Source organism: Erythrolamprus reginae, chromosome 2 (genome assembly GCF_031021105.1).
Source record: "Erythrolamprus reginae isolate rEryReg1 chromosome 2, rEryReg1.hap1, whole genome shotgun sequence".
Taxonomy (NCBI): domain Eukaryota; kingdom Metazoa; phylum Chordata; class Lepidosauria; order Squamata; family Dipsadidae; genus Erythrolamprus; species Erythrolamprus reginae.
The window spans coordinates 239,083,423-239,104,654 of NC_091951.1; the positions used below are offsets into that span (position 1 = coordinate 239,083,423).

The 21,232-nt window shown below is 42.1% G+C and overlaps 1 protein-coding gene across 1 annotated transcript in view; it reads left to right on the plus strand.

Annotated features, from left to right (window-relative positions):
* Positions 1-21,232, plus strand: part of LOC139162207 (cyclin-G-associated kinase-like) — a 55,260-nt gene that overhangs the window by 24,667 nt on the left and 9,361 nt on the right. Inside the window, exons 2-5 of the mRNA XM_070742315.1 lie at positions 4,877-4,938; positions 7,528-7,587; positions 9,126-9,240; positions 11,013-11,155. Coding sequence (XP_070598416.1) covers positions 4,877-4,938; positions 7,528-7,587; positions 9,126-9,240; positions 11,013-11,155 — 380 coding nt within the window. The remainder of the gene's footprint in view (positions 1-4,876; positions 4,939-7,527; positions 7,588-9,125; positions 9,241-11,012; positions 11,156-21,232) is intronic.

The following is a 21,232-nucleotide window of genomic DNA, read 5'->3' on the forward strand; positions in this document are numbered from 1 at the left end:
CCTGTTGACCTTTTGGTTATCCTTTGTGAATTGCTACTTGCAAATTGGAACACAAAGAGCCTCTCGGTAGAGCCCCTCTTTGTGGAAAATAGGCAGTTTAGAAATATGAAATATAAATGAATAGCACACACAAATACATACACGTACATACACATCTGACATATGCATTAGTGCTATTGCCGTTTGCTCTTTGTACTTTACTTTTATGTGAATCTGTTTATGCCAAAATGATTGGATAAGACAACATTAGGCAAATAATAAATAATGCAAGGCATAAATGCAGGGAAATAGTATGTTAACCCCATGTTGACTTTGAGAAAGGAAGAAGAAAGGTAGGTAAAGTTCTTTCAGCCGGGCTGCCCTAACTTGCCACCAGTCCCCTTCCCCAAATATGGGGTGTTTCCAATTTCTAGTTTTCCAGCCTCGAGTAAGCTTCTTTACTCTTCTTTACTTGCTCTACCTTAAAATCTAACAAACCATCCATAAACTTCATACAGGCAGCTGAAAAGCAGAGGATCGGTCAAATTTTGAATTATTTTTAATTTATGCTCTAAGCAATGATACATGGAAAGTAGAGGAGCAAGGCAGCTGTTTTTCAGATGAAGCATGGTATAACGAGGACTTACATGCAGCTTGCAAAGGAACTACTCACACCCATGACTCAACGCCGTAGGGTTTCCTGTTAAACAAGAAGCAATCTTTTGCAGAGAGCAATTTATTTCTCGTCCAACCATTAAACAATCTGATTGGTTTCTGAGGGCACAAATTACACGCCTGTAATAACAAACAGCCTACAGGCCTTGTCAACCTTGTTCATGAACATATATACATTTCTCAAAACATAGCTTCTGTTGGTTATGCCCGGGGTATCTCTTTTAAAGAATTGCAGACTCTCTGCCTAAAGTTGAGAGCTAGTTGTTTTGCCAAATCAGTAGCAAGTGATGTACTTAACTGTAGGCACATAATAGTGTTCCTACTGCATTGAAACCTTATTGTGAAAATAACACAATATTCTGTACCTGCAGTGGAGTGTACTGTATACTCTCAACATCCAGAGAATGGCTAGTGGGTCATTGAACAGGATTAGGGGAGCCAGGGTTGGTCTTCTTGGTTTTCTAAGAGGGCCTCAAACACTCGCTGTTGCTGCTAGAAAACATCATGGTTAGTGTTGTGGTTAGCTCTGGCCCAGCTCCTGCCCCAAGGACTGTGGATGTGGGGGAGACATCCACATGCTGCAGGCCTGTTTTGCCCCCCAACCCCTGGTGGAATCTGCTGATGAAGGCTCCTCTGACCAAGAAGACATGAGTGACAGGGAGGAGGAGAGTGTGGCAGACAGCTCAGAAGGAGACCAATTATCTAGCTCCTCCTTAGATTCAGAACAAGAGTTAATGATACAGCCACGCATGCGGAGAGCTATGTGTAGGCAACAACAACTGAGAGATTATTATCAAAGAAAATGAGGCCACCTGTGGCTGGGTGGGGCTGTGGTCATTAGTGAGGCTACTATAAGTAGCAGCCTGTGGGTTTGGCCATTGTGGAGGATTATCTGATAGTTATGTTTCATGACTGCTTTACTGACTTTGATCTTTGTGTGCTGATTTCCCCCCGCTTTGAAACTAACCCAGAGCAAAGTGTGTTTCACTTTGTGAAAGAAGAAGGACTGTGAATTGCCTCGCAGCTGCAAGCTAAGTATCACAGAACTGATAAGGGACTTGTACAAATTACCAATTTGTTTGGAGACAAGTGCTCTTTGCTATACAAAAAGAGTGCTCTGTTTATTTACATTTTCGGTATATAAAGAACATTGTTTTGAATTTTCAAACGTGTGTGTGTCTGAAATTGTATGTGTGCATTTTGGGGAGGATTCTACCAGAGAGCTTGACAGAACAGTTAGTGATCCATATATCGAAACGAGAGTGCAATGTCTCTTGGCATAAGGGCTGCGCTTGGTCTGCTCAGCATGTTTTGAGAATTGGATGCTCACAGCAAGTGTGGTCAGCAATCATGTGGTGGGTTGCTTAAAACCTTCAGTTGGCCTCTTAACACTTTTCAGGAGAATGTTTGGGTGTATATGTTGCATTGCTTTGTCAGTGATTACTGTATTTTTATGAGAATAAGAAGCACCGGAGTATAAGACGCACCTTAGTTTTGGGGGAGGAAAATAGGAGGAAAAAAATCTGCCTACCAGCTATTCATCTGGCTAGCGTCCTTAGTCTGGTCAGCTTCAGCACATTATTTTATCCCGTTGTTAGGGCTTTAAACAAACCTTATTTGGAGCGAGTAGCAATGAAAAAAAAAGCCTGCAAAGACTTAGGGCTAGAGCGATCAACCATTGGACTTAGATTTAGACATAAAGACTTAGTTTCAGAGCGATCAGCCATTGGAACAACCTGCCTACGGAGGTTGTGAACTCCCCAACTAGAGGAGATTGGACTGCCACTTGGCTGGGGTGCTCTAGGATTCCTGCTCAGACAGGGGGTTGGACTTGATGACCTGCATGGTCCCTTTCAACTCTAACAATAAATAAAAAAATTAAAAAATAAACCCTTCGGAGAGAGTAGCAATGCAAGCCAAGCCGATAAGAGCCAGGAAGATTGTTAGTAGCTCATTAAGGCTGAAAAGAAAGCTTCAAAAAGCTACATTCAGAGTATAAGATGTATCCAAATTTTCAGCCTCTTTGGTGTGTGTGTGTGTATTTGTTATGTATTTTACAGGTTGGGGCATAGTTGTGTGTTGCACAGTATATTTTGTTTTATGATGTTGACTTATTGGATGTCCTTGGTGATTATGGCAGCATTTGGTTGTTAGATTTATACTCTCCATTTTATTGTGTCTTAATTGACATATGCAGGGCTTCTTCCTCACCACAATCATCAGGCAAGGTGAGAAAATATGACTGGCCCCAAGTCACCCAAATAAGGAGCTCCCTTAGCCAATGATGGGTTTGAACCCGAAGTGTCCGTATTCCTAGTCTATTCCCTTAGCCCCTACATCCATGCTGTCTGAATTATGAGATTTATAAACTGCCACCATGGCTGTAGTGGTTAAGGTAGTGGACTAGGAATAGGGAGACCAGGTTCCTTCAAAGTTACTCCTCTCTTTCTGGGAGTCTTTAAAGGGCCACAAAAAGATTCTGGTTTGCTGTAACTGTACCTAAAAAAAGATTTCGAGCTGCTTGAAATCCTTTTTTTAAAGTTACTGAAAAAAGTGATTATGACCATTTTTCACATATATGACCATTGAAGCATCTCAGGGTCAGTTGTTTTACATTTGGATGCTTGGTAACTGATTCACATTTATGATGGTTGCAGTATCCTGGGGTCACGTGATCCCCTCTTGCAACCTTCTGACAAGCAAAGTCAAAGGAGAAAGCAGATTCACTTAACAACCACGTTGCTAATTTAACAACTGCGGTGATTCACTTGGCAAGAAAACTCGTGAAATGGGACAAAACTCATTTAACAAATTATTCACTTGGCTTCATAAATTTTGGGCTCAATTGTGGTCGTAGGTTGAGGACTACTGTGTTTCTCCGAAAATAAGACAGCGTCTTATATTAATTTTTGCTCCCAAAGATGTGCTATGTCTTATTTTCACGGGATGTCTTATTTTTTTCCAATGAATTGTATCCTGTATCCTGCTGCAGAAAAAATGCATCCAAACATGCAGCCGCATGTTGGATGTGTGTTGGATGTGTTTTAAATCTGATTGATGAAGCGTTTTGGGATGCAATTTATGGACAGCAGTGTTATTCTTGACAAATGTATCTTTTTCTTTTATGTACGCTGAGAGCATATGCACCAGGATAGATTCCTTGTGTGTCCAATCACACTTGGCCAATAAAATTCTATTCTATTCTATTCTATATGTTCTGTTTGGGAATGCTGAGAAACAAAACGTCTCCTACGTTTTACTTTCGGGGGATGCCTTATATTAGGCAATTCTACGAAATCTCTCTTATGTCTTACTTTCAGGGGTGACTTATTTTTGGGGAAACAGGATATCTGTGCATCCATTTAACCACACTTTTAATGGGAAACAGGTGCCTGTTTCTCTGACATTAATATTTGCACTGTTCTATGCTCTTTTCTCCCTCTGCTTGTCTCAGAGAAGCCTCTCCTCTCTTCCGTCTCTCTTTCTCCGTCCCCTTGTTTTTCCCTGTTGTATTTTTCTTTCTCTCCGTTTCTCCCCCTCCTCCTCTTTTTTTCTCTTTGGTGCAGCTGCAACCGACTCCTTTCCCCAAGGCTGCGGGTTGTGCCTGGAAGTGCCAACCAGCTGGAGCCACATAACACTGATCCTGGGCATTGAGCAGAGCACTGATAACACCACTGCTGCAGCTCACTCTTCCACAGGGCACTTCAGCTCAATCCCTCCCTACATTTTTACACTTTTTTTAACAGCATGTGTGCTCTGGCTAGCTGATTTTTGGCTTGCGTGGAAGGTCTGGAAGGGCGCTTTTGGCTTCCAGAGAGCTTCCGGAGGTGGGGGATGCCGTTTTCGCCTTCCCCAGGCTCCAGGAAAGCCTTGGAGCCTGGGGAGGGTTAAAAGCGGACCCATTGGGCTCACTGGAAATTGGGAAATGTGAGCGTGGGGGGCGGACCAGAAGTGGAGGGTCTCATGCACATGCATAGGGTGCATGAGGGGCATTGAATTATGCACATATGTGCTTTTGGCACCCGAAGGGAAAAAGGTTCACCATCACTGCCCTAGAGTCTCCCAAGCCATAACTACTGTATTAGGTTACATGGTTATAGTTTTAGTCCGGCAAGATTCTGTCTATTAGGTGTAATCAAATAAGGATCTGGATTTGAGTGGATCTCATCGTCTCTGGGGTTTGGGCCTGAAAGGTTTTTTAATCATCTCATTTTCTTTTTAGGTGGCTTTGCTTTTGTATATGAAGCTCAGGATCTTGGAAGTGGCAAGGATTATGCTTTAAAGGTAATTATCTTATTTTGGAGGATTTTTATTTATCTGCTATTTTATTTATTGTTGACTTTATTGATGGTAACACTGTGAATAGCAAATACGGTTAGTCCTCGATTTTACAATAGTTCATTTAGTGGCCATTCAAACTTACAACGGCATTGAAAAAAGTGACTTATGATCTTTTTTCACACAACCATTGCAGCCTTCCCATGATCAGGTGATTTACATTAGGATGCTTTACAAATGATTCATATTTATGATGGTTGCAGAGTCCTGTGTTCATCATAGTGACATTCTGACAAAGTCAATGAGGAAACCAGGTTCACTTAACAACTGTGTTGCTAATTTAATAACTGTGGTGATTCGCTTAATAAACGTGGCAAGAAAAGTTGCAAATCTCATTTGACAAATTTCTCACTTAGCAGCAGAAATTCTGGGCTGAATTGTAGTTGTAAGTTGAGGACTGCCTGTACAGCAGTTAAGAACAAATCAGTTCCAGAATTGACTACCGTATTTTTGGAGCATAAGATGCACCCTAGTTTTTTGGGAGGAAAATAGGGGAAAGAATCTGCTTACCAGTTATTCAGCATCTTTAGCATATTATTTTATGTCCAGGTTAGGGCTTTAAAAAAACTTTATTCGGAAAGAGTAACAATGAAAGATGCACCTTTTTCCTCCCTAAAACTTGCAAGCCTGTAAGAGATGGGAACATTGTTAGCCCGGATTTAGGGCTGGAAAGAAACTTATTTGGAGCAAGTTAGAGCAAAGAAAAAAAACCCTGGAAAGTCTTAGGGCTTGGAAAACATTCTTTGCAGAGAATAACAATGAAAGAGCTTGCAAGGTAAATACAGTGGTATCTCATCATACGAACTTAATTGGTTCCAGGAGGAGGTTCGTAAAGTGAAAAGTTCGTAAGATGAAACAATGTTTCCCATAGGAATCAATGTAAAAGCAAATCCTTCAGGAAAATCCCAAACATTAGAAGGGAGGCGAACAGAGGGCAGGGAGGAGCAGCTAAAGGGGGCGGGTGGAAGAAGCAAGGCTAGGCTAAAGGGTGAGTGGAAAGGAAGAAAGGCAAGGGGGGCGCCCCTCCCTTTTCTTTCTTAAAAAGACATCGTTTCAGTTCCTTTGCAAGCACGTTGTTCTCTGCAAAATGTTTCCTACTCCAAGCAGCCCCTCCCTTTTCTTTCTTCAAAAAAGGGGAAAAAAAGAAACCCCTTCATCCCAGCAGCAGCTGCTTGGGTTCGTAAGGTGAAAATAGTTCGGAAGAAGAGGCAAAAAAATCTTAAACACCGGGTTTGTATCTTGAAACGTTCGTTAGAAGAGGCGTTCGTAAGATGAGGTACCACTGTATCAGATTAAACTCTTATTTGAGGAGAGGAAAGCAAGAATAAATATAGCAATTGCATTAGCAATAGAATTTAGACTTATATAGCGCTTCGCAGTGCTTCACAGCTGTCTCTAAGCAGTTTATAGAGAGTAAGCATATTGCCCCCAACAATCTGGGTCCTCATTTTACTGACCTTGGAAGGTTGGAAGCTGTGTCAACCTTGAGCCTACAGTCCCTAAAGGATTGTGTATGAATGTTAAATACCGTTACCTGCATACTTGAGCCTTTCCTACTAATAAAGAAATAATAACCAGTAATAGAACCTAGTGACCACATTTTGATTTCTGATAGCATACAGTTTCATGTATTGAGGTATTTTTAGCAATAACCCAGATGATTTTCAGCTGAAAATTAAGATTCCTGTGAATTTGCACAGTGAAGCCAGGATCCAACCAAAACTTGTGGATTAATTTCCACACTTGATTTCATCTAAACCTGGAGGTCATGCATGATAGCACTTAGCAATTATATACCACTTTACAGCCTTCTCCAAGTAATTAACAGAGTCACCATGTTGCCCAAAATAGTTTGGATCTTCATTTTATTGATCTCAGAAGGATGGAAGGTTGAGTCAACCTTGAGCCAGTCAGGATCAAACTCCAGGCTGTGGGCAGAATTACAACAATGCATTCTGAGCACTGCACCACCACAATTCTTGAAATCAGTGATATGAGATAGATAGATAGATAGATAGATAGATAGATAGATAGATAGATAGATAGATAGATAGATAGATAGATAGATAGAATTCTTTATTGGCCAAGGGTGATTGGGCACACAAGGAATTTGTCTTTGGTGCATATGCTTTCAGTGAACATAAAAGAAAAGATACATTTCTCAAGAATCATGAGGTACAACACTTAATGTTTGTCATATGGTACAATTAAGCAATTAATGTTAATATAAATTGCAAGGATACAAACAACAAGTCATAAGTGGGAGGGGATTGGTGATAGGAACGATGAGAATATTAATAGTAATAGTAATGCAACCTTAGTGAATAGTTTGACAGTGGTGAGGGAATTATTTGTTTCGCAGAATGTATTGGTCTTCGATTTACATGCAAAGTTTGTGTGAGCTGATAATTTATTTTAATATAATTATAAGAGAAGGCTACAATTACTATTGTTTGGAAACAAAACAAACACACCAACAAAAGAGAAAAGAAACCAAAATGTTTCTCTTTGTGATCTCTTTTTTTTCCCTGGCAGAGATTATTGTCCAATGAAGAGGAAAAGAACAAAGCCATCATTCAAGAAGTCTGCTTCATGGTATCCTTCTGGAGACAGGTGAAATTATATTATGCTTGGACTGTCAAATCCTGGTTTAATACGTAAGGATATAAAAGTGGCTTCTTTTCTATTGTATTGGCAGTTCTGTGTTAGCAAAAACTTCAGAAGGATTTAAGGGTAGTGGTTTCTGACAGTCTCAAAATGGGTGAACAGTGCAGTCAGGCGATAGGGAAAGCAAGTAGGATGATTGGCTGCATAGCTAGAGGTATAACAAGCAGGAAGAGGGAGATTATGATCCCGCTATATAGAGTGCTGGTGAGACCACATTTGGAATACTGTGTTCAGTTCTGGAGACCTCTCCTACAAAAAGATATTGACTAGTCTACAGAGAGGGGCGGCATACAAATTTAATAAGTAAATAAAATAAAATAAATAAATAAATAAATAAATAAATAAATAAAATTGAACGGGTCCAAAGACGGGCTACAAGAAGGGTGGAGGGTCTTAAGCATAAAACGTATCAGAAAAGACTTAATGAACTTAATCTGTATAGTCTGGAGGACAGAAGGGAAAGTGGGGACATGATCGAAACATTTAAATATGTTAAAGGGTTAAATAAGGTCCAGGAAGGAAGTGTTTTTAATAGGAAAGTGAACACAAGAACAAGGGGGCACAATCTGAAGTTAGTTGGGGGAAAGATCAAAAGCAACATGAGAAAATATTATTTTACTGAAAGAGTAGTAAGTAGATCCTTGGAACAAACTTCCAGCAGACGTGGTAGATAAATCCACAGTAACTGAATTTAAACATGCCTGGGATAAACATATATCCATCCTAAGATAAAATACAGAAAATAGTATAAGGGCAGACTAGATGGACCATGAGGTCTTTTTCTGCCATCAGTCTTCTATGTTTCTATGCTTCTTCATCAGAGCAAAATGTCTGTTTTATATTTACTATCTGAATGTCTTTCAAACAGCTCAGAATTTGAAACCCAGGTTTGTCTGCAGCTAAAATATCAGTTAACGATTGTATTCCAGATTGTTTTGCTGCTCATATGACAAGAAAAGCAGAAGAGGCAGAGGACAGAACAGCTACTCTAAATGGGATCTTTGATTAAATATATAGAATAGCAAATTTGTTTGAAGTTGTAGTTGCCTCAGTTCTACCTCCCTCCTAATTTGTGTAAATTAATCCTTGTTTAAAACTCTTACATTCTTTTGAAATATTATTGTTACATCAGAAATGCTTTTTTCTGTCCTTTTCTCTCTCCTGCTTTAAATTATGCATAGAATGTGGTTAAAAGTTGCATACTAATGTTAATTGGATAAATTCAATGTAAGCCATTCTTAATCGCATTGGAGGCAGGAAGCACACTTGCCAAACTTTGCCAATAATAGTGGAATGCAAAATCCATTGAGTTTTCAACATCCTGGGCTGGGTGTTCCTGACCATGGTCTCTTGTTCAGAATTGGAATTATAATCCACCTGAGTAAACTGTAATTCTACTGCATGCCTGCAAAGAGGTTTTCCAAATAAACAAGAAACTTTGAAACCTTAATAGACACTTAATCCAGAAAAAACTATCTGGGCATCCAAACATTGTCCAGTTCTGTTCTGCTGCCTCCATTGGAAAAGAAGAATCGGATACTGGGCAAGGGGAGTTTCTTCTGCTCACAGAACTTTGTAAAGGTAAAGTTGTTGTTGTTGCTGTTGTTGTTGTTGTTGTTGTCTTTTTGTGGAATCACCTTGGCTTGACAGCCTCATTCACTGACTCAGCCAGGCTGGCTCTATTGAGACTCAGGCAATGTTTTTTAGAACAAAAATGTTTAGTATCAGCAAAGGGTTCTAGGGCTGCTACGTATTTTGAACAAAATCTATAGTCTTCAGTATCTGGAATTTGAAACTTAATTCCTTCCTTTTCATTTCTGACATTTCTTGATTCAAGCAATATTTTAGAAACAGAATGAACAAAAACATTATTTTAAGGGTAACAGAGGAATAACCAATGATTCTTCCCCATTTCAGGACTCTGGATTTTAATTAATGTTTTCATTGCCTATTAAAATTTTCTGACTAATTATTTGGTTTGACTAAGATTGATGAATATGTTTATCTCCTCCTCCTCCTCTTTGTCCTAGTGTCAGACATGAAACAAATGCAAAATTAAAATTACTTTTTTGTTTTTTGTTGTCAGTGTGTTTTCTTTTTGTCTTTAAAAACCCCAATAAAAATACCTTTAAAAAGAAATAAAATGACTTTTTTTTAAAAAAAGTTCTCACCCGAGTACAAATAAGAAAAGAAAAACTTTTAGAAATGTTTTACATTTCAAAACCTGCCATTTTTCTTGCCAAAAGAACAATAGGCTAATGAACCAAAATTGTTCAATATTTGGTCTTCCCTGTTTCCCCTTTGTTTATGAGATTTTTATCCTTTACTTTATAAGTAAATCAAACTGGCAAACACATCTAGTCCTCCTACTTTCTCCTATTTCCCCCACAACTACCCTGTGGGGTAGGTTGGATTAAGAGAGAGAATAATTGGCCCAAAGTCACCCACCAGGCTTTACAGCCTAAGGTAGAACTCCTGGTTACTAGATCAGCACCTTCACTACTACACCATACCTCACTGCACCAAACCTTTACAAAGGCTGAGTAATGATTGGAGTGTACTGCAGTACTTGTTTGCAGTCTATTATCATACAAAATAATGATAGAGTGCATTGAAGAAAAGAAGTACTGTGTTTTTTGGAGTATGAGACGCACCTTAGTTTTGCGGGAGGAAAATTGATGGTGGGGGGAATCCATCTAGCAGGTATTCATCTGGCTAGCATCCTAAGTCTGGTCAGCACATTATTTTATCCCCTGGTTAGGGCTGAAAAAAACCCCTTTTTTGGAGGGAGTAGCAATGAAAATAAAGCCTGCAAAGACAAGGCTGGAAAAAAAACTTCTTCAGAGTAGCAATGAAACAATCCTGCAAGCTGGGAAGATCATTAGCATCTTGTTAGTGCTGGAGGAAAAAAAAATAAAATTGCAACATTTGGAGTATAAGACGCACCCAAATTTTCAGTTTCTTTTAGGGCGGAAAGGTGTGTCTTATACTTCTAAAAAGATGGCATATAGCTAAGGTGTTGTTGCAAGGTGGAGGATACATTGCAGGAGACTTATTTCTGCCCAGCAAAATCCCAGAGTTGGACCGATTTGCACATTTTTCTCCTCCCTTTCTAATGGCACATGGAGCAGCATACAATGTATTCACTTGCCATTAACGCTGGGCTCATCACACAATCTCAGAATGATCCAAAACACCTGAGATTCAACTCTTACCTTAGAATATGCTAAGAAAGTAAAGGGATCTGGGGGTGGGAGAGGGTATTTATCTGCCTCTGTTGTCTGTCATCAAAATTAGCATTCCCATTGCCTTTTCCCTAATGTGTGTGTGATTCATGGATTTTATGTTCATAGGGCAGCTGGTGGAATTTTTAAAGAAAGTGGAATCGAAAGGCCCCCTCTCGTGCGATACAGTTTTGAAGATATTTTATCAGACTTGCCGTGCTGTGCAACATATGCACAAACAGAAACCCCCTATTATCCACAGAGATTTAAAGGTAAGGAACCCATGTTTCTCTACTCCTTATGAGATTGAAGCAGTGACACTTTGAGTTACAGTGGGCTTGAATTTGGCTGTAGCAATCTGAAAGGTAAAAAGAGTAAAAAGTAGAGGTTGCCTGAGAAGTTTAAGTTCATTTTTTGCTGAAAGTTTCCCCAAACCTGGACATTCTTCATGAGCAACTTCGAAAGAGTCAATACTTAATTTTTTTTAAAAAGGAGAGGAGACAAAACCGTACACCTATTTCAGAACTAAAAAGTGGAAAAACTTTGAGAGTTGGTCTTATGTATAAAATTCACTGCAGAAAGAAACAGTGCAGAAGCTGACTACAGATAGTAAATACTGCCATATTTTGTATAACTTGTGGAGTTCCAAGGGATTTTAATTGCAATATGATTATACTACAAGGAACAGGTGACTTCCTTTGTCCTTTTGACACCTTGTAGTTCCCTGATTCCCAGGCAATCTGACCACTTTCTGGAAGTTATCCTAGCACATCAGCAGAACCAGGCTGGAAAGCCTACCTGGAAAATAATTGCCAGTATATCTTATTTGTTAACATTATATACAGTAGTGTTGACCAGGACTGAAATGAGACCTGGATTTAATTTTTCCCCTTGATTGGATAGTGAGCAGATAGAAATCGATGCTTAAAGAGTTTCATTTAGTGACCACGCAGAGTTACAACAGCACTGGAAAAAGTGACTTATGATCATTTTTCAAACTTATAACCATTGCAGTAGCCCATAGGCACGTGATTTATATTCCGACCACTTGACCACTGGTTCATATTTATGATCATTGCAGTGTCCCTAGGACATGTGATCCTCTTTTGCAACCTTCTGACAAGCAAAATCCATGGGGAAGCCAGATTCTCTTACCAACTATGCTAATTTAAGAAAGGCAGCAATTTGATTAACAAATGCCCTCATCACCTCGAGGTTCGACTACTGTAACACTCTCTACATGGGGAAGAGTGTTCGGAAACTTCAGATTGTGCAAAATGCAGCTGCGAGAGCAATCATGGGCTTCCCCAGGTATGCCCATGTTACACCAACACTCCACAGTCTGCATTGGTTGCCGATCAGTTTCCGGTCACAATTCAAAGTATTGATTATGACCTATAAAGGCCTTCATGGCATCGGACCAGAATATCTCCGAGACCGCCTTCTGCCACACGAATCCCAGCGACCAGTTAGGTCCCACAGAGTTGGCCTTCTCCAGATCCCGTCGACAAAACAATGTCGTCTGGCGGGACCCAGGGGAAGGGCCTTTTCTGTGGCGGCCCCCGACCCTCTGGAACCAACTCCCCATGGAGATTAGGATTGCCCCCACCCTCCTTGCCTTTCGCAAACTCCTTAAAACCCACCTCTGCCGTCAGACATGGGGAAATTGATTCCCCTTGGCCATTTCCACTTTACGTATGGCTTGTATGAGATGTATGACTGTTTTTATATTAAGGGTTTTAAATTGTTTTTAACTATTAGATTTGTACTGTTTTGTTGTTGTGAGCCGCTCCGAGTCTCCGGAGAGGGGCGGTATACAAATAAAATAAAATCAAATAAATAAATGAAGCAAGAAAAGTCATAAAATGGGAAAAAATTCACTTAACAAATGTCTCACTTAACAATATAAATTCTGGGCTCAGTTGTGGTTGTAAGTTGAGCACTACCTGTAACAGAATTAGAAGGAACTTTGGAGGCGTCTAGCCCAACCACCTATTAGCATCCCGGACAAATAGCTGTTCTATCTTTTATTGAAAACCTACAATGATGGAGCAACCACAACTTCTGGAAGGAAGCCATTCTACTGATAAATTGAACTCACTGTCAGAAATTTCTCCTTAGTTCTAGGTTGGATCATTTTTAAAAATCTTCCATCCATTACTTCTTGTCCTGCTCTTGAGTGCCTCTTCTTTGTGACAGCCCTCAAATATTGGAAGATTGCTATTTTGTCATCCATAATTCTTCTCTCCTCTCCTCTCCTCTCCTCTCTTCTCTTCACAACAACAACAGAGTTGGAAGGGACCTTGGAGGTCTTCTAGTCCAACCCTTTGCTTAAGCAGGAAAACCTACACTATTTCAGACAAATTGTTATCCAACATCTTAAAAACTTTTAAGTGTTGGAGTATTCACAACTTCTGGAGGCAAGCTATTACACTGGTTAATGGTTGTAACTGTAAGGAATTTTTTCCTTTGTTCTAAGTTACTTCTCTCCTTGATTAGTTTCCACCCATTGCTTCTTGTCCTGCCTTCAGGTGCTTTGGAGAATAGCCTGACTCCCACTTCTTTGTGGCAACCCCTGAGATATTGGAACACTGCTATCATGTCTCCCCTGGTCCTTCTTTTCATTATGCTAGACATACCCAGTTCCTGCAACTGTTCTTCATATGTTTTAGCCCCCAGTCCCCTAATCATCTTTGTTGCTCTTCTCTGTACTCTTTCGAGAGTCTCAACATCCTTTTCTCATTCTCTTCTCTTCCTCTCCTCTCTTCTCGAAACCAAACATACCCAGTTCCCAAAACCATCCATCATATGGTTTACCCACCTAAGTTCAAAGATAATTGTTTGATTAATGGCTAATATTATATGTAAATATATGTAAAAGAGAATTGTCCTAAAAATGTGAGGTCCAGGTATAGTTATAAATGAAGAGGCAATCACCATCACGATCTCTGGAATATTTAAAATTTATTTAAAACTATTAAAAAATTACTGAGCTTTCGTCAATCCCTATTGACTTCATCAGATGCTGCTTCAACTGGTCATTGTGTGCGTAAGGGGCCCACACTTTTTCTTCCCTCCTATAATTAACTTGGTTTTTTTCTGTCTTATTCATGCTGGCAGTTGGGATTTCTGTTGGCTGTCTCCAACATTCCAACTGCCACAAATCTAATAAATAAATAAATTTATTGCTACTTTCTCCCTCATTTCGAACACATTTTGCCCATGGTCTTGTGGTGGGTCTACGTTGTTCTTCACCCCCTCTGTCTTCCTCTTTCTGTTGCCCTCCTGGTGTGCTCTTTTCGTTGAGGTTTATTATACCTTCATTGGGCTAATCTCTATCCTTTGGGGAATAAATAAATAAAGAAGAAACTTTCCTGGAACTCTATTCAACTCTAATGATCCATTCCCTTTAAGTCTTTGACGGTGTCTTAATGCCTGGTATGCTGGTGGTATCTCAATGTGTCTATTAAGCGAGTTGTTGTTCGAAAACCAGGCTTCTTTCAGGAGATGGCCTCCTTTTGTTTCATCACAAGCCACCACTTAGAAGTTAAACTCATGATCCTGCTCCTCCATATGTGCCCAAATCTGGGAGCGCTGTTCCTGGCGTTGGACCGCTAGTTTGTGTTCGTTCACCCTAGTTTTTAGTCGTTTTGCCGCTTCTCCTATATAGTTTCTCCTGTTGCGGTTTACTTTCAGTTTGTATCTGTTGTGTGCTTGTGTGTTGTTGTGGTTGAAGCTGAAGTAGTGTTGACAGGAAGGACATTGTAGCAGATGATTTTATGGGCTACGCATATGTCGTGTTTAAGGCAATGTAGTTCTAAGCTTTCTAAACCTTGGATTGTAAATTTTGGGGGTTTGGGGAAGAAACCACAGTCAAGGTAGTCCATTAAATGTTCATAGTCCATCAGTGATTTCTGTAAATTGGTTATGATGCTTCCTAAAAGTCTTTCCTGGTGAAGTCCAACAAATCAATGATTTTCTGAAAACACTGATGTAGCCCTGGATAAGCACGCCACACAGTTATGGTTGCCCTTAAACTACAGGCAGCCCATCTTGGCCCAAAAATTCTACTAATCCTTACGATGTCAATATCAAGTTCTTTGGATATTTTGTCAAGTTTAATTTTGTTCTTGTTGGATTGATGAAAAAAATGGAGCTGATGATATTTGGAAGCTCTTTTGCTATTCTAGTGCTCACTCCAGATTTTATCCCAAAGCATAACACTGGGATCATTAGAGCAGAATGCGATGACATTTTTTTTGCAGGTAATCCTGCATAAACCCAATCTGGAAGAAAGATTTCTTTTTCAGGCTCGAGGGACTTGCTGCTTTCTCCAAGTGCAAATGAGATGGCTGTAGTGCTTGGGATGTTGTGGTTCTTGGGATGGATCATCCAAGGGTGGCACTTCTGATGGTGGTGTTGTGCCAGTTTGGGTTTCTTGGCCAATAAAACCTTTGTTGTCTGTTTCCTTTGATCCTTCCAGGTTAAAGCCACTACTGCAAAAGGGGAAAAAAAGGAACTTTGTTAGCTGAGGACACAAAATATAAAGTCTCACAAAAAGCTCAAAAACCTAAACACACAATTTTAGAGGGGCGGCATACAAATCCAATAAATAAATAAACACAAATGGCTCATTCCTGCAACCAACGTAACACATTGAAGAGATTTAACAGAGTTGGAAAAAGAGACCTTGCAAGGTCATTTAGTCCAGCCTCCTGCTTAAGCAGTATTGCAAAAGCTATAAATAGTGATGTCTAACAAAACAAACAATCCCTAAACAAAAACTCCAAGTAAAAACCGGAGAGGGGGCGGCATACAAATCTAATAATTAAATAAATAAATAAACAAACAAACAAATAAATAATTAAATAATTAAATAAATCAATAAATCAATAAATTAATTATTTTGGGATTTTTTTAAAGTTACTTGCCCAATTGAAGGAACAAGGCAGGCAGATTCAGTTGCTCAACGAGGAGATGGATTGCAGGTGGGAATCCAGACAAAGCAAGGCAGGTGTTGCGACCAGCGGCTCAGGATTCGGTCTGAAGAGCGAAGATAAGCAAACTTGAGCCTGTGGGAATGTGGGTGGTCAGCTGGGCTGCAAAATGTTTTAGATGGCTTTGTCTAACAAAAAGAAAAAGAAAACCCTAAACATACCCCCCCACCCCATTTTACTATTTTTCTAAAGCAAAAAAAAAAACCACTTCCCCAACTGAAGGAACAAGGCAGGCAGAATCCATTCCTCTTTCCTAGGAGAGAGATTGCAGGCTGTAATCCAAATAAAGCAAGGAAGGCGTTGCAAGTGGTAGCTCACAATTCGGTCTGAAGAGCAAAACTAAGCAAGGTGGAGGCTGGGGGGGGGGGGGGAAGGTAGGTGGTTAGTTAGGCTGCAAAATCTTTTAGATAACTATGTCTAACCCAAAAAAATTTCCAAAAAAAACGCCAAGGGAAAAAACCCCAATTTACTCTTTTTCTAAAGGAAAAAAAAAGTTACTTACCCAGTTGAAGGAACAAGGTGTCCGGGCGAGGCGAGGCAAAGCAAGTACCTGTTCCTGTTCCAAGAGAAGTGTCAAGAGCAGAATCGTGAACTGTACACCACTTCACTAAGGCATCTGACACTGTCACTCATGAAGGTCGGTGGTGCATCAAAATGCTTTCAACAACACTTGCAGGATCGTACATAGCAAGCTTTGCAAGATGTAGGACTCCTGGTTGAGTACCAAAGCAGAAGAAATCCAGAGGTTCCAGAGAAATGATGTTAAACGATTCTATGAAGCCCTCAGATCCATGTATGGACCTCAGCGCTCAGGGAGCTCCCCTGTACTGGACACAGCCGGTTCAGCTCTCATCACTGAATCGACCCTGATTCTATAGTGTTGGGCCCAGCACTTCCAACCTGTATTGAACCGCCCATCTTCCATCAACAATGAGACGATCGGCAGAATGCCCCAGGTGGATATCAACCACAGTGTACTCCTTTATGGTGAGCTGTCTAAAGGAAAGCGGTCACCTGGGGGACAAAGGAAGCGTTACAAAGACATATTGAAAGCCCCCTTCAAGTCCCTCGATATTGACACCAACCTCCTGGGAAGCCCTGGCACAAGGTCAACCAACGGGGCGCATGCTGATCCACCCAGGCGGCCAGACATCTGAGGCCAGAAGAACATTGAGAGCAGTAGAGAAGCGAGCACTCTGCAAAGCCAGGGCTGCAAAGGAAAAAGCTGTGACAGTGGTCATCTATCCTTTGACACAAGCAGATGCAGAAGCAGAGATATCTTCCCTCTGCAAGTTTTTTAATCTGGGAGATGTTACCTACCCTGAACACTGGCACTTTCTTCCTCTGATGGCTCCTGAGATGAGAATGCAAATATTATATCTATTGGCATAATTTCTTGGCAGGGTGTCTGCCATTACAGTGGGGAGGGGGCCTTACCAGTTCTGTAGTGGACTCCAAAATAGGGGAGAGCCCTGGAGTCCATCTTGTGGGGATCTCCATCCTGGGGAGAGAACAAAGGGCCTGAGTCATTCTTCTGTTAGCCAAAGTAGAGGCAGAGGGTAGAGATGCCTCCCCATTTGCAAACCTTACTCCTAGCCAACTTCTTGGGGACTTCAGAGTCCCTCAGCTGAGAGAACACTCACCCCATGAATGCCAGATCCCTGCCAGCCTTAAACGGATATCAGATCCTGGCAGAAAGGAGAAGGCTGCCATTTCCTTCTCCAGAAGACCACATTGTGTCAGCTTCCTCCACTATGACCTGTCTGACTTGGGTGGCCCTGCACAGCATAGCTCATTGCTTCATTGAACTTCGCAAGGCAAAGCATTGATCCCTGAAGAGGGTGAAATACATACCTCTAATTCCTGGTGGAGGCGCTCTAAGCTGTCTGGGGTGTCCTACTCCAAGTTGCTAACGTCTTCCAGAGTGTCCTCTGGAGAATCCTGTGAACAACAATGATCACATTCCCCATTTAGGACACCAGTCCCTGATGCTTTGTGGCAAAGGAACCAGTGGCACCAGAGCTTTGGGGCATGTGGCTAACCTAAGTACCTTCTCCCAAGGGCCGGGTGTCCCCTTGCTCCGCTGCCCAGAGCGCTCCAGCACAGCTCTCTCAGGTTAGGAGAACTAACTGAGGGGACTCCATCCCTCCCCAATTGAGAAGACATTGTGTTGCTGGAGGATCCCTCCAATGAAGCCAGGTCTATGCTGCTACTGCTCCCTGACCCCATTTGTGCTGACATTGAATCCTGCAAATGAAGATATGGAGTCTAAATCCTAAGCTTTCTGCCTCCCAATAAGATTGCTAAAGGATAGGGTGCATCAGGCCCTGTGGGCCAACAGCAAGCCTTAAGGTTAGGGAGATGCCTTCAGTCCTGATGGGAGGGGGAGAAAGCTTTTGCAAGCCTTAAGCTTAGAAAGATATCTACCATAATTTCTCCCCCTCCCATCAGGAGTCAAGGCATCGCCATAACCCTAACGCTAACCCTCTGCCCCACTGCCAAAACTTTCTTACCTCCGAGGGCTTTCGAAGCCAAATATAAGATGTCTTCTCTCTGTTGGGGGGGGGGACAAAGGGGAGAAAGATCAAAAGCAGCCATGGCCGGTTCTGCAAAAGTGGCCATGTGGAGGCTCCAAGAACCTCCCAGCTGGCCTGCCAAGGGGTTTGGTCTCCCAGTGGGACTGCCCTGTGTCATCTGTCTTTTGACACAAGCAGAAGCAGAGATATCTCCCCTCTGCAAGTTTTTTACTCTGGGAGATGTTACCTACCCTGAACAATGGCCAGTTTGTCCCTCCGATGGCTCCTGAAATGAGAATGCAAATATTCTATCTATTGGTATATTAACCCACCCACAAAGTCAGGATTTCCGCCATTACAGTAGGGAAGGGGTGGTCTGGCCTTACCAGTTCTATAGTGGACTCTACTATAGGCGTGAGCCCTGGAGTCCATCTTGGAGGAATCTCCACCCTGGGGAGAGAACTGTCATTTTTCTCTTAGCCAAATAGAGATGCCACCCCTCTTGCAAACTTTACTCCTAGCCGCCTTCTTGGGGACTTCTTGGGGACTGAGAACATTCATCTCATGAAGGTCAGATCCCTGCCAGCCTTGAAGAGATTTCGGGTCCTGGCGGCCCCAGCCATCGATACCTGCAAGTAAAAAAATCCAAGGAGCTCTTCTTTGGATTTCTCGACTGCACACCCCACCCCCAGTAGGAATTCCACCCTTCCCCCACCCAATATTGGAGAATGACCACTCACTGGCCATGTTGCAGAAGCATCCTTTCCCCAGGAAGGGGAGATTTGCTACTCTCAGACACATGTTTGTTCCTTTCTCCTTGCTGGTCTTCCTTCCTGACCAAAAGAAGAAGATGGCATGTCAAAAACAATCAACTCTAGCTGAGCCTCTCCTTTCTCAGCCCCATCAGTCAGCCTACCCATCTTTTTGTCTCTGATGGCCCCTCTGGACAGAATGCAATTTGGGGGAGAGGCTCTTGCAGACTCTTCAGTCCATCAGTGGTGCCCCACCATGCCCAGAGTTTAAGTTGAAGGAGCAGGACAGGGGTAACTGTCAGGAATCCCAGGTATGTCATCCCCATTGGTCATGCAGCAACAAAATACTTGCTGGAATCTTTTCCAAAAGGTCTGTGAAGAAAAATAGATATAAGTCAGACAGAAGAGTTGGGAAGCATGAACCTTCTCCCCAACTGCCAGATTCTTCGCATCTGAGATAGCCACGCTTACCCTAAATATCTTTCTCACTGCCATCATAAGGGAAAGGTGGTAGTCTGAGGACTGTACACAGTGAGAATGGGCAGCTATGCTCTGGCTAGTGACTTTTCAGGGCAACTGACATTGGCCATTGTTGATACCTACACAATTAGGGCAGCTTACCTGTGTCTGGTAAGTAAGACTTTGTCTTACTTACCAAAGGGCTGGAAGATCCCTCCAATGAGGCCAGGTCTAGGCTGCTACTGCTCCCTGACCCCATTTGTGCTGACATTGAATCCTGCAAATGAAGATACGGAGGCTAAATCCTAAGCTTTCTGCCTCCCAATAAGATTGCGAAAGGATAGGGTGCATCAGGCCCTGTGGGTCAACAGCAAGCCTTAAGGTTAGGGCGATGCCTTGACTCCTAATGGGAGGTTGAGAAAGCTTTTGCAAGCCTTAAGGTTAGAAAGATATCTACCATAATTTCTCCCCCTCCCATCAGAAGTAACGCTAACACTCTGCCCCACTGCCAAAACTTTCTTACCTCCAAGGGCTTTTGAAGCCAAATATAAGATGTCTTCTCTCTGGTTGGGGAAGGGGGGGAACAAAGGGGACAAAGATCAAAATCAGCCATGGCCCGTTTTGCAAAAGTGGCCAAGAACCCTCCCAGCTGGCCTGCCAAGGGGGTTGGCCTCCCAGTGGGACTGCCCTGTGTCATCTGTCTTTTGACACAAGCAGAAGCAGAGATATCTCCCCTCTGCACGTTTTTTTACTCTGGGAGATGTTACCTACCCTGAACAATGGCCAGTTAGTCCCTCTGATGGCTCCTGAAATGAGAATGCAAATATTATATCTATTGGCATAATTTCTTGGCAGGTATATTATTATATATACTGGTATATTAACACACCCACAGAGGCAGGATTTCTGCCATTACAGTGGGGAAGGGGTGGTCTGGCCTTACCAGTTCTATAGTGGACTCTACTATAGGCGTGAGCCATGGAGTCCATCTTGGAGGAATCTCCATCCTGGGGAGAGAACTGTCATTCTTCTCTTAGCCAAATAGAGGCAGAGGGTAGAGATGCCTCTCCTCTGGCAAACTTTACTCCTAGCCGCCTCCTTGGGGACTTCAAAGTCCCTTGGCTGAGAACACTCATCTCATGAAAGTCAGATCCCTGCCAGCCTTGAAGAGATTTCGGGTCCTGGCTGCCCTAGCCATCGATATCTGCAAGTAAAACAATCCAAAGAGCTCTTCTTTGGATTTCTCGACTGCACATCCCACCCCCAGTAAGAATTCCACCCTTCCCCCACCCAATATTGGAGAATGACCACCCACTGGCCATGTTGCAGAAGCATCCTCTCCCCAGGAAGGGGAGATTTGCCACCCTCAGACACATGTTTCTCCCTTTCTCCCTGCTGGTCTTCCGTCCTGACCAAAAGAAGAAGATGGCATGTCAAAAACATCCATCTCTAGCTGAGCCTCTCCTTTCTCAGCCCCATCAGTCAGCCTACCCATCTTTTTGTCCCTGATGGCCCCTCTGGACAGAAAGCAATTTGGGGGAGAGGCTCTTGCAGACTCTTCAGTCCATCAGTGGTGCCCCACCATGCCCAGAGTTTAAGTTGAAGGAGCAGGATGTTGAGGCTCC